Source organism: Chanodichthys erythropterus, chromosome 13 (assembly GCF_024489055.1).
Source record: "Chanodichthys erythropterus isolate Z2021 chromosome 13, ASM2448905v1, whole genome shotgun sequence".
Taxonomy (NCBI): Eukaryota; Metazoa; Chordata; class Actinopteri; order Cypriniformes; family Xenocyprididae; genus Chanodichthys; species Chanodichthys erythropterus.
This window is the reverse complement of record NC_090233.1, coordinates 18,666,023-18,678,731: the sequence shown is the minus strand read 5'-3', so window position 1 is coordinate 18,678,731 and position 12,709 is coordinate 18,666,023. Positions and strand designations below refer to the sequence as shown.

Sequence of the window (12,709 nt, the reverse complement as noted above, 5' to 3'; positions counted from 1 at the left end):
TTTTATCAAATAAGGTGCTGAACAACAGAACTAGTGTACTGTATTAATTAAAACAAGGATGAAAAAATATCTGGTTTCTATGATTTTTCCTTAATAATAATAATAATAATATTAATTAATGGTAATGTTTTAATAAATTTCTTTATCATTGTTGTTATTATTAATGCAGACTGACATGCAGACATTAGATGTAGGATAAATATCGAACATTACTTCAAAAGTCCATTATCGATATTGTGGATTTATTTTATTAAATATTAAATATTTAATTTATTTCAATAAATATCAATATCGATTTATCTCCTAGCTCTGTGTTATATGTAGAATTTAAACCATATACTGTTGGTTTTTTGCATATATGTCAACAATATATATCTCTCTTGTCATTCAGCACTGAAGAACCCAGAGGTGGTGGCCCAGCGGGGCGGTCTGAGCACCATCCTGAAGAACGTCATCGACTGTCAGCTGAGCCGCATCAACGAGGCCCTGATCACCACCATACTGCACCTGCTCAATCACCCGCACACTCGCCAGTACATACGCCCTGATGTTGAACTGGAGGTATGCATACCTGCAGCGGCATACTGGGTAGTGCACATGCTCATGCTTAAATTAAGTAAAAATGTTTGACAGCAGTATATGTTCTTGCTTTTTTTTTTTTTTTCAGCAAATCCTTGCACCTTACACAGACTTTCACTACAGACACAACCCTGACACGGCAGAGGCACAAGTCAAGTGAGCCCTCTTATTTTATTAATTTCATTACATTGTATCATTTCATTAGACAGCATCAATATCAAAACAATATAAAATAAATCTAAAAATAATCCTTAGTTCCATAGTATAATTTTTGGTAACACTTTAGTTTAGGGTCCAATTCTTACTATTAACTATTTGCTTATTAGCATGCATATTACCAGGATATTGACTGTTTAGTAATACTTATAAAGCACATTAATGCATGACCATATTGTACATCCCTCAATCCTACCCAATACCTAAACATAACTACTTTACTAACTATTAATAAGCAGTAATTATGAGTTTGAGGCAAAAGTTGTAGTTAATAGTTAGTTAATTAGAATTGAGAATTGGACCCTAAACTAAAGTGTGACCTAATTTTTGTTTTTGTGTAGGTTGGTGATGCTCTATGATGTTTTTGTGCATGTTTCTGTGCCAATTCTTTATTTATCTACAATGTACTGCATGAGCATTTCTAAAATCATAGTTTAATGAATCGTTGTGCTCCACAGGGAGGACAGAGAAGCTCGTTTTTTAGCCAGTAAAATGGCCATCGTGGCAGCGTTCCGTTCTTGGTCAGGTATGAAATCTCTTTCATCAATGAGTAGAAAGGAGAAACGCCCAGATTCTGCTCTTCATCCTTTTCTCCTGCGGTTCTCTTACAGGTATTATAAACCTGTGTAAATCAGGGAACTCAGGGGTCCAGTCTTTGATAGGGCTGCTCTGTATACCAAACATGGATGTCAGGGTGAGCCTTTTTTTCCCCATTTGTTTAGACTAATCTGTGTTATCAACTCTCTGCTGTATCTTACCAGAAATGCTGGACGAAATAGATAATATATTTTTTCCCAGCCTGTTTATTCAATATATACTACCATTCATAAGTTTGGGGTCAGTAAGATTTTTTTTTAAAGAAGTAAATATTTTTATTCAGCAAGGATGCATTAAATTGATCAAAAGTGACAGTAAATATGTTTATAGTGTTACAAATTATTTCTATTTCAAATAAATGCTGTTCTATGACACTATTTTATCACTATTTTCCATAAAATATTAAGCAGCAGTAGCAAATCAGCATATTGGAATGATTTCTTTAAATCCTTTAGAAGGATCATGTGACACTAAAGACTGCTGAAAATTCAGCTTTGCATCGCAGGAATAAATTACATTTTAACACTTAGTTTAAATTGTAATCATTTCTCTCAATATTACTGTTTTTACTGTATTTTTGATTAAATAAATGCAGCCTTGGTGAGCTTAAAAAACTGTAAAAATCCTTCATAAGCGAATATAAACTTTTGGGCATACATGGGCATAAACCACAATATTTACCTACATATTTGTTAACTAAAACATTATAAAGTGCATTAAATTCCATTTGAGTGATGAATTGGAAACCTACAGTAAGTGTTATAGCATTGTTTGCAACTGATTCACTGAAAAGGTCAGTTCTAAAGAACTGATTCACAGCATTGAATCAATTTTAAAGTCAGATCTGTCCATTTATGTTTTTGTCTACAGAAAGCCTTATTAGAAGTCATGTACGAGATCTTCAGATTGCCTGTTCCTTTAGTGACAGGAGATTTTGAGGAAGCCCTTCACAGTGTGGGTAAGAATCATGAAAAAAGCCTCACTGACTGCTGTAAACTCTTTGATTTGCACGTTACTCTTTCTTTTTGGGATGTGTGTTTCATGCTGATGCTTGTGTCATTCAGACCCCAGCAGGTTTCAGGACAGCTGGAGACTAGCTGATGGGTTTGTAGCTGCAGAAGCCAAAGTCATATTGCCTCACAGAGCAAGATCCAGGTGAGAAATGTCCAACATCATATATTTTGGGAATCATCTGAGTTAAATGTTGTATTCATGTTCTTCTGTTTTTCCATCACCAGACCAGACCTTATGGACAACTACCTGGCATTACTGCTGTCCGCCTTTATCAACAGTGGACTACTGGAGGTACATAATCACAAGATCACTTAATGGATCCTTGATTTTCTTTGACTTTAATATAACAGACCTGTGATGTTTTTATTGATGATGTTTTTGTTTACTCAGGGTCTGGTGGAGGTTGTGACCAGCAGTGATGGACAGATATCAGTGAGAGCCACCATACTGCTCGGAGAACTTCTGCACATGGTACTACACTACAACAGGGCCCAAAATTGATTTTTTTACAGTCTATAGTTATTTAATACTGGGCTTTGATCTTGTATTATGTAATATTTCATATTAGACAACTTGATGTGTTTTTATAAACTGTATGCAAATGTAGCTTTACCTAAAAAAAAAAATATAGAAAACTACAACAATCAGATTTGCAAATTTTATTACTGTAATTTATGTAACATTGTAATTCTTTTTTTTTTTTTTTTTTCAATGTAATACGTTTTTTATTCTCATTTTGGTGGCGCTATTGATCAAAATTAATTAATTTTCCCTATGGCAGTAGTGTTTTTATTGTTAACAAAAAAAAAGTTTTTTTTTTTTTTGTAATTGAAATAAAATACAAGTAGAAATAGAAAACAATATTTTCTATTTACAATAATTTTTTTCAGGATTATTTGATGAATAGAAAGTTCAAAAGAACAGTGTTTATCTGAAATCTAATCTTTTGTAACATTATAAATGTCTTTACTACTACTTTTGATTGATTTAATGCATCCTTGCTGAATAAAAGTATTCATTTCTTTAATTTATTTAAAAAAAAAATAAAAATAAAAATTCTTACTGACCCCAAACTTTTGAACGGTAGTGTATAATGCTACAGAAGCTTAGTATTTCAGATAAATGCTGTTCTTTTGAACTTTCTATTCATCAAGGAATCATGAAAAAAAAAGTACACAACTGTTTTCAACATTGAAAATAATCATAAATGTTTGAGCAGCAAATCAGCATATTAGAATGATTTCTGAAGGATCATGTGACACTGAAGACTGGAGTAACGATGCTGAAAATTCAGCTTTGATCACAGGAATAAATTACTTTGTCAAATATTTTTAAATAGTACACAATTATTTTAAATTGTAATAATATTTCACAATATTACTGTTTTTTACTGTATTTTTAATTAAATAAATGTAGCCTTGGTGAGCAGGCGAAACTTCTTTTAAAAACATTAGTGGTTCCAAACTTATATATATATATATATATATATAATATTAAATATATATATAATATTAAATATATATATTGATTTATAATTTTTTTTTTAACCAACTGAAAAAAAGTTGTTTGTTTAATAAAATGTTTCTATAATACTAAAACTGAAATAAAAATAGTAAAAAAAAAAATATTAATAAAAATGACGGCAGCACATAACAAAATGACAAAACTTACACCAAAATTAAAATGAAAAACTGAAAAGCTTTTTCAAAATAGTAAAAATAATACTACAATAGGATATAAAAAAATACTAAAATAAAGCTATATTGCAGTGAAAGGGAGGAAAATTCTTAGATTAACTTTTAATCATTCATAACGAGAGAGATTTTTTTTTTTTTTTGCATGTTTGATATATTTTTACTAGTGTGTGCAGGACACTATAGTTCATTTATGTAAGTGAGGATAACAAAATAAAGTAAACTGTGACATATTATACCCAAATTCGTCATACAGTGGACTACCAGTAAAATTGATAAAAATTTGAAACCAAAAATTATTCAGACACTTTGACCTGACCATGTTTTGCTTAAGTGTTATCTGACAGTTTAACTCTGAGATCTTGTCATAATTTATTACTATTTTTTTTAAACTATAGTGAATGAACTGAATTAATGAATGAAATATTCAAGGTGTCTGCAAACAATTTTGACTGTTTGACTGTATATATAAAAACGGAAATGAATTTGCACAAAATGTCAAAATGCTCTTAATTGTCATAATAACAATGCAAATAATCTTAAATAATTCTAAAGCTTCTTTCTTAGATGAACTTTTGATCACAAATTAATAGGGCTGTAGTCAACCAAAGAAATGCTTAGTCGACCAAAGTCCTGTCCTGCGCAACGATCAGTCGACTAAAAAAAAAAAAAAAAAAAAAAAAAAAAAAAAAAAAATTTTTGATTGAACATTTATTAAACAATTATAATAGAGCATTTATAAAACAACAACGAAAAACATCAATAATACATAAAACTATAATAATAATACAATTCTTTGGAAATTAGGTTATTTTTTAAACTGCAAAGTGAGGAGTTCTGTCCTAGGTCTATAGTGACCGTCACAATCGCGCACCTGACCACACCACACGCTACAAAAAATATAACTGCTAAAACTGCCAAATAATGAAAAATCCTAACAAAAGCTCTCGATTATACAGGCTGTATATTCTTCTTTACTTTCAAAGCTATGGGTTAACTTTTGTCCAAACGATCTAGGCGTTTTAAAACAAACACAAACAAACGCCTGTGGCATGGCCTGTGGATGCGCCTAGTACATAACCAATAAAATATATAAACTTTTCGACATTAGACATAGCAAAGCTGTCTGACACATTTATATCTCGCTTACCGCTTTTAGGTGATCGGTCATATTGGTCGTTGAGCTATGGTAAGTTAGCTTTAGGCTGCATAGTCTTGTCGTATTTTTTTGTAAAATGCAGCCAAACAAAAGATTTACATTTCTTGGACATTTTTTCGACTAAAGCCCAAAACAAGTAGCGTTCTAACTGAATGAACTACCTATATTCCTTAAGGAGCGCGAAGCAGCAGTGCAGCCAGCCACAGGTGCGGTTCCCGAGTGTTCACGTGGTGCGCTTAACTACGGCGCCGTTATAAAATAGCCTAAATTAAAGCATTTAAAGTTTGGTATAAAACATAGGCTAATTATATTTAGAATACAGTAATATATAACTGCTAATAAAAGGAATAAATATCAAGGAGTAAATCAATGAAAATTTCTTTATTGGTAAAAAAAAAAAAAAAAAAAAATTTGCAACTGGTCGACCAATGAGAATGTCAGTCGACCAAAACGGCATCGACCGATTAGTCGACTAAACGACTAAAGTTGACAGCCCTACAAATTAAATTGATTTGGTTAAAAAAAATGTATACCACCATAGTGGCTGATCTGTTACTTAGTGAACCTTTTGTTTTACATTGCTATTTAAAATATATGTAATGTTACAATTTGTAAATAACAAATGTTATTTACTTGTGTATGTCACTTGACGCGTGTAAATGTTGCACTCTGTTTGCACACACATATGGACTGCTGTTTAATTTCCCCATTAGCCTAGCCTTTATTTTTCAATCTAAAATGCTTTGTTCACCTACATCTTGATTCTTCTCTTCCAGGCCAATACAATTCTTCCTCACTCTCATAGTCATCATCTGCATTGTCTGCCCACGCTAATCAACATGGCTGCTTCCTTTGACATCTCTCAGGAGAAACGTCTGTGAGTGCAACAATGCAAACACATACACTCAACAATAATCCACAAGCATGTGTCCAACAGTGTTCTCTGGTAATGGGTAGTTAGTGTTTGCTTCTGAATCTTGTTTTCTCCAGGCGTGCCAGCGCAGCCGTGAACCACCTGAAGCGATTCCACGAAAAGAAACGGCGTGGTCCCAAACCTTACAGTCTTTACCTGGATCACATCCTGCACAGGACGTCCCCCTCCATTCACAAGAAAGACCAGCACCAGCGTCCGCACAAGGACATCTATATTATGAAGGTACACACACTATATCATTGCTGTGCCTGTTGAATGTCAAATAGACCTGTCAAGTACATGTCTGGATCATTTCAACCCCAAATCAATAGAAAGAAATATGGAATTAGTTTTTGCTTAAAGAAAATGCCGCCTTCTTTTAGAACCATCAAAGCACGCATATTATGCTTTTTCGGATATTACCTTTCAAGTAGTGTGTATTATAACTGTTTGTGAATGTAAAAGGTCTGCAAATCTTCAAAAATTAATTGAGGGATATTGTCTCTCAGAAGAAAGAACTGATTCTGAACTGCCTGAAATGAGTCATCAGTAATTCCAGACTGGATCTGCTCGGATCTGCGTAGGTTTGTAACGAATTTGCCCGCGAACAATGTCTACTCTGACCCGCCCTCAAACACTGTAGTTGTAGCTGAGACTGGAAGAGTTTGGTTCATGTTGTTGACATGTTGAGTAGACGCTGTTTTCTTTCCCTTTTAAAACAGTTAATTTGTTTGACAGAACCTTTCCTTAATAAGCCTTTATCTGAGTTCTTCTGTGCTCTAAATCACGTACAAATCTTTTGACCGTTCAATAACCTCTATTCAGTTTTTGCAAAATGTTAGTTGTTTTCATGCCTTTTGCAAGACATTGCACCATTTCATGCTTTTCATCTTCAGAAAGATCTTTCTTCCTCCCTATATTGCATGAGAACTGTGACTTGCTTAATAATGTGGAACAACAACCCTCTACGGACACACTGAAGCTTGAGACGCCATTGGCTAGACATTTTATATTTTACTTGCCAGACTTTTTACATGGCATGCAAGAACAATGCAAAAGAAAAAAATCTATATAAATATAATATAAAATATAAATATAAAATATAATTTTCAAACACTATTCAAGACAAGCAGCAAGAATATTTGGCTGCTGTCACTTCAAGGCATAATGCCGGGATAGACTGATATTGTTACATATGTGTTTTCTTTTTTAACTGTTGTTTTACTGTTACGTAACAGTCGGGATCATTAATATGTACACCCCCAATATTTGCATATGCCAGCCCATGTTCAAGGCATTACACAAGCCAGTATTAACGTCTGCATCTGTGCACAGCTGAATCATCAGACTAGGTAAGCAAGCAAGAACAATAGTGAAAAATGGCAGATGGAGCAATAATAACTGACATGATCCATGATATCATGATATTTTTAGTGATATTTGTAAATTGTCTTTCTAAATGTTTCGTTAGCATTTTGCTAAATGTACTGTTAAATGTGGTTAAAGTTACCATCGTTTCTTACTGTATTCACTGAGACAAGAGTCGTCGCTATTTTCATTTTTAAACACTTGCAGTCTGTATAATGCATAAACACAACTTCATTCTTTATAAATCTCTCCAACAGTATAGCATTAGCCCATTAGCCACGGAGCACCATCAAACTCATTCAGAATCAAATGTAAGCATCCAAATAAATACCATACTTAGACATGCTGCATGACGAACACTTTGTAAAGATCCATTTTGAGGGTTATATTAGTTGTGTGAACTTTGTTTTGCTGTTTAAGGCAGTCGCGAGCTTGGGGGCTTGAGAATTTAAGGGGGCCGCAGACTGAATCGGCGCATATTTAATGATGCCCCAAAATAGGCAGTTAAAAAATGAATTAAAAAACATCTATTGGGTATTTTGAGCTGAAACTTCAGACACATTCAGGGGACACCTTAGACTTATATTACATCTTTTGAAAACACATTCTATGGCACCTTTAAGATAACCGACTATGTTTAATAGGATACTAGCCAAGACATAATTGTCCGTTCAAGTGCAATAAGTGCTCAATTCGAAAGATAACTGGCTCTTCTTGCTAAAAAAACATGTGCAAATGATAAACTTTCATGACGATGCAGCACTGGCCCGATCGGGGGAGTGACAGTTCTTTCAATTCTTGTCCATCAGACAGTCCTTTCAAGCCCTGCATTTAGATCTAGCGTGTCAGTTCTCTTCATGTGGCATGTGTAAAAGCTGCTCTCTTTCTCTCACTGTGAATGCGTGTGTGAGAGAAAGTGACAGAGGGTGCTTCCAGTCAAGTGACTGTATATACACTGCGTTCCAAATTATTATGCAAGAGACAAATCAGTAAGATTTCTGTACAATAAACATTCAGATTTTAGTTTTTCTAAGAAAATGTTTGTTCGTTTATTTATCCATGTCTTTTTAGATAACTGGTATCAATCTCAGACAAAATAATTTGACAGGTCTATGGAAACCCTACTTAGAGGTTGTTCCACATTATTAAGCAAGTCACAGTTCTCATGCAATATGGGGAGAAAGAAAGATCTTTTTGAAGATGAAAAGCATGAAATGGTGCAATGTTGTGCAAAAGGCATGAAAACAACTAATATTGTGTGAAACTGAATGGGGATTATCAAATTATCATAAGATTTGTGAGTGATTCAGAGCACAGCAGAACTCAGTCAGATAAAGGCTTATTGAGGAAAGTTCCTGTCAAAAAAAATTAATTGTATTAAAAGGGCAGCTGTAAAAAAGCCAGTGTTGAGCAGCAAACAGGTATTTGAAGCTGCTGGTGTCTCTGGAGTCTCAAGAAGCTCTCCAGGCAGGCTGGCAATTGTGTGTAAAGATGCATTTTAGCCACTCCAAACCAAACCTCACAAAGAGAAACATTTACAGTGGGTTTAGAAATACATGAAGTATACATGTGACTAATGCTGTACTACAATGAATGGTCTAAATGGATGGATTTCTTGATTGATAGTGAATGCCACCACGTTCCAACAAGACTGTGATGTCAGGGAGGAGCTGGTGGGTGATGATTTGGGCTGGATTATTGGGAAGTGAGATGGAGGGCATTAAAATGACTTTTGCAAGATATGTGGAGTTCATAACTGGCCATTTTCAGCTATGGTATAAAAAGGAGGATAGTGCCTTCTGAAATACAATGCACTATGCACTATCCCATGCTGCAAAAAAACACCACAGCAATAAAACTGTTTGAAAATGTATTTCTACACCCACTGTAAATGTTTCTCTTTTGAATGAAGTCCGTTTTCACGTCAGTGTCACGTGAACCACTGCAGTGTGAGCAGTCTGCTCTGGTCCAGAGACACGAGAGCACAGAGCGGATCATATGCGCGAGTCGGCTCAGACCACAAAACGTATCGGATCCATTTGAATTCTTCACAAAATGCTGTATTTTAAAGTGATATAGAGAAGATTAGTTGGAGAAACTTGTTAGAGATTAGAAGGAAACTAAAGCTTTACTGAGCTCAAGGGTTCTGGCTGAGCTGTGATTATAAATAAAACACTATAGGCTATTTTAAAAACGGGCGGAGCTGTTCGATATGTCCTGCTCTGTTTCAGTTGAAATTACGTTAACACATTGAATAATGGTGTGCGTTCCAAGACACTTCAGTGGACATTTAAGTAGGGTTTCCGTTTATGTAAGACATGGCAAACTACTTAAACCTGTCTGAGATTGATAGTTATCTAAAAAGATATGAGAAATAAAACAAACACTTTCTTTGAAAAACTAAAATCTGAATGATTTTACAATGAATTATTGTAAAAAGAATTCGGACCACTGTGTGTGTATGTATATATAGTACATTAACATTTTAATAACACTAAATAACATGAATTACATGAATACTAATCACCATTGAGAATAATTGGAAATAAAAACATTCAGATGCATTTTGGTATTAAGAATTTGAGGGTCAAAGTGTGCTCGTTTGGCATAATAATGTCACAATGTAAAAAAAGTGATCCTTTTATGATCCTAAAGATGGGCTTAATTTCTTTTCGCTAAATATTTTTTTTCCTTTTTTGGCATGTTGGAGTGACTTGGACATGGTTTTATGAAATTCACACAATGTATATATTGATTAATATAATAAGACACTTCAACAGAAGACTTTGTTTCTGACTCGTTTGTTGTTTGTGTGGTGTAGGACACTGAAGAAGCATTGATGATGAACTTGAGGGACAGTCAGGTCCTCAATCACAAACAGAACCTGGACTGGAACTGGATTCTGATCATCACTATACTGAAGGTAAAACCTAAAGCTACGTTTGGATAGAATTCAAGTGTAATGCTTACTGCATACTGTACAGTATACCTACTGCCAACTAATTTTGAAAAATGGTATGTGAAACGGATATGATAAACAATTGATTATTTTTCTCAGTGTAGAATGCTGAATTGTTACTACATTGAGTGTTTAATTCTGGAATTCTGTCAAATGTCTCAGCTTTTTAGCAGTTCAATCAAATAGTGAGTCAAGATGGTGATCCGAGTATCCCATGCATACAGAAAATTCACATGCTGTGTACAGTATACATGATGCATATTTCATAAATTGCATATAGTATGATAGTGTGCTATACAGTGACCTTCACACTTTAGTCTCACTTTTAAATGTGTCATTGTCATTGCATTAGATAATAACTGCCATATAAAAAAATAATAAAAAGAAATGTTTCTTGAGGAGCAGGTCAGCATATTAGAATGATTTCTGAAGGATCATGTGACCATGATGCTGAAGATTCAGCTTTGCATGACAGGAATAAATTACAATTGAAAATATATTCAAATAGAAAATAATTATTTTAAAGTGTAATCATATTTCACAATATTAGTTTTATTGCTGTATTTTTGATCAAATAAACACAGCATTGGTGAGCAGAATAGGTTTCTTTAACAAACATTACACAATCTTACCGACCCTTCTATGTGTGGTGTTGTTTTTCTTTTCTAGTGGCCAAATGTTAACCTCAGAAACAACAAGGACGAGCAGATGCACAAGTAAGACCAGCGAGTGTTGTGCACACATCATGACATCAGACATGTGCTGCATTTTCTTGCAAAGCAAGAAATAACCACAGACTACATCCCTAACATATGTGTGTTTGTGTGCAGATTTGTAAGGCGCTTGCTGTATTTCTATAAGCCCAGCAGTAAGCTGTACTCAGCTCTGGAGCTGGATCACGGCAAAGCCAGACAGCTGACGGTAGCAGGCTGCCAGTTCAACCAGTTCCTCTTGGATTCGGAAGAGGTGAGAAGGCAAAAAAATGAGACCCCTGAACTTTTGTTAAATTACTCCATAAGAAGCACAGTAGCAGTTAGGGCTATTCTAGTTATATTCTATTATATTCTAGTGATTCTAGAGCGATTCAAGCTACATTTTTTTTGTAAAAATGAATCAAAAAGTAATGGATATCTGTTGTAAGTTGTAACATCAAACTCAGAAGTGTTGCTAATACAACTTATTGTTTTTCTCACAAGATATTTACATTTAGAGAACATTTTAACATATTGTTTTTCCTTTAATTTATTCCTTAAATTTTCTTTACATGGTCTTAAAAAGGTCTATACTTTTATAAAACCTGCAGAAACCCTGCGTCATGTGAAGCACTCATCAATCAAAGAGACTTTAAGGGCTCCCTGTGGTGTTCCTTCAAAATAAAAGTCAGAAAATGAAGAAATTGATTATTGCAGGGTTCGTACGGTCATGAAAAACCTGGAAAAGTCATGGAATTTTAAAATGGCAATTTCCAGGCCTGGAAAAGTTTGTGAAAAATTAATTAACCCACAAAGTTTTGGAAAAGTCATGGAAATTTGTTTCACAATCTCCGTATATTCGAATATAGTTGATAATATTAGTTAAATTACAATAGTTAACGTTCGCACTATCCGTCACGTAACGTTCTCTGCCTGGGGTAACGCAGTTTCAGCTAATGTTAGTATTGTGTAGCAATGCCAGGGAAATGCAGATTTAAAAATGTATGGCTTCATGATGAAAAGTATGCAGCTGCGTGCTTGACTGCTTCCAACCCAATCGCTGGCTTTTTCATCCGTGCGACTGACGTGACACCCGCTCCCAGCTGCGGTGCTTCCCTCTCATCCACTGTAAAACAAGGGACCATTTTGAGTGCTGTATCCAGAAACAAAACCCTAACTGCAGAGGTACTGTGCAGGACAGTGTTGCTGGACACTTTTATTTATTTTTTAGTTTAACATTGTTGCGCCTCTCACATGAGCTCCGCGTTTTTAAGACGCGGTTTCAAGTTAAAAGAATTTCAACTTTTACACGCAGCGCCGCTCATCAATGTCAGTTCCAAAACAGTGGACCAATCAGAACTCGGAGGCGGGGCAAGCGTTGCGAGTTGGCATGACAACTGTTTTGTATAATGGCAACATGGTGGAGGAGGCGCTCATTATTATCTTATTTTCTTTTTTTCCATGTCAAAACTTGTATCTGTAAATTCAGCAGTTTGCCTATTTCTATTATTTCCGTTA

At 34.6% G+C, this 12,709-nt stretch overlaps 1 protein-coding gene across 4 annotated transcripts in view; it reads left to right on the top strand.

Moving 5' to 3' along the window:
- The window catches only part of rictora (RPTOR independent companion of MTOR, complex 2 a), a 39,940-nt gene that overhangs the window by 6,884 nt on the left and 20,347 nt on the right, over positions 1–12,709 (top strand). For all 4 annotated transcript variants that reach the window (XM_067405743.1, XM_067405744.1, XM_067405745.1 and 1 more), the window contains exons 8-20: positions 392–561; positions 668–735; positions 1,254–1,321; positions 1,407–1,489; positions 2,263–2,350; positions 2,457–2,547; positions 2,631–2,697; positions 2,797–2,877; positions 6,036–6,136; positions 6,250–6,415; positions 10,362–10,463; positions 11,169–11,215; positions 11,330–11,465. In XM_067405743.1, coding sequence (XP_067261844.1) covers positions 392–561; positions 668–735; positions 1,254–1,321; positions 1,407–1,489; positions 2,263–2,350; positions 2,457–2,547; positions 2,631–2,697; positions 2,797–2,877; positions 6,036–6,136; positions 6,250–6,415; positions 10,362–10,463; positions 11,169–11,215; positions 11,330–11,465 — 1,268 coding nt within the window. The remainder of the gene's footprint in view (positions 1–391; positions 562–667; positions 736–1,253; positions 1,322–1,406; positions 1,490–2,262; positions 2,351–2,456; positions 2,548–2,630; positions 2,698–2,796; positions 2,878–6,035; positions 6,137–6,249; positions 6,416–10,361; positions 10,464–11,168; positions 11,216–11,329; positions 11,466–12,709) is intronic.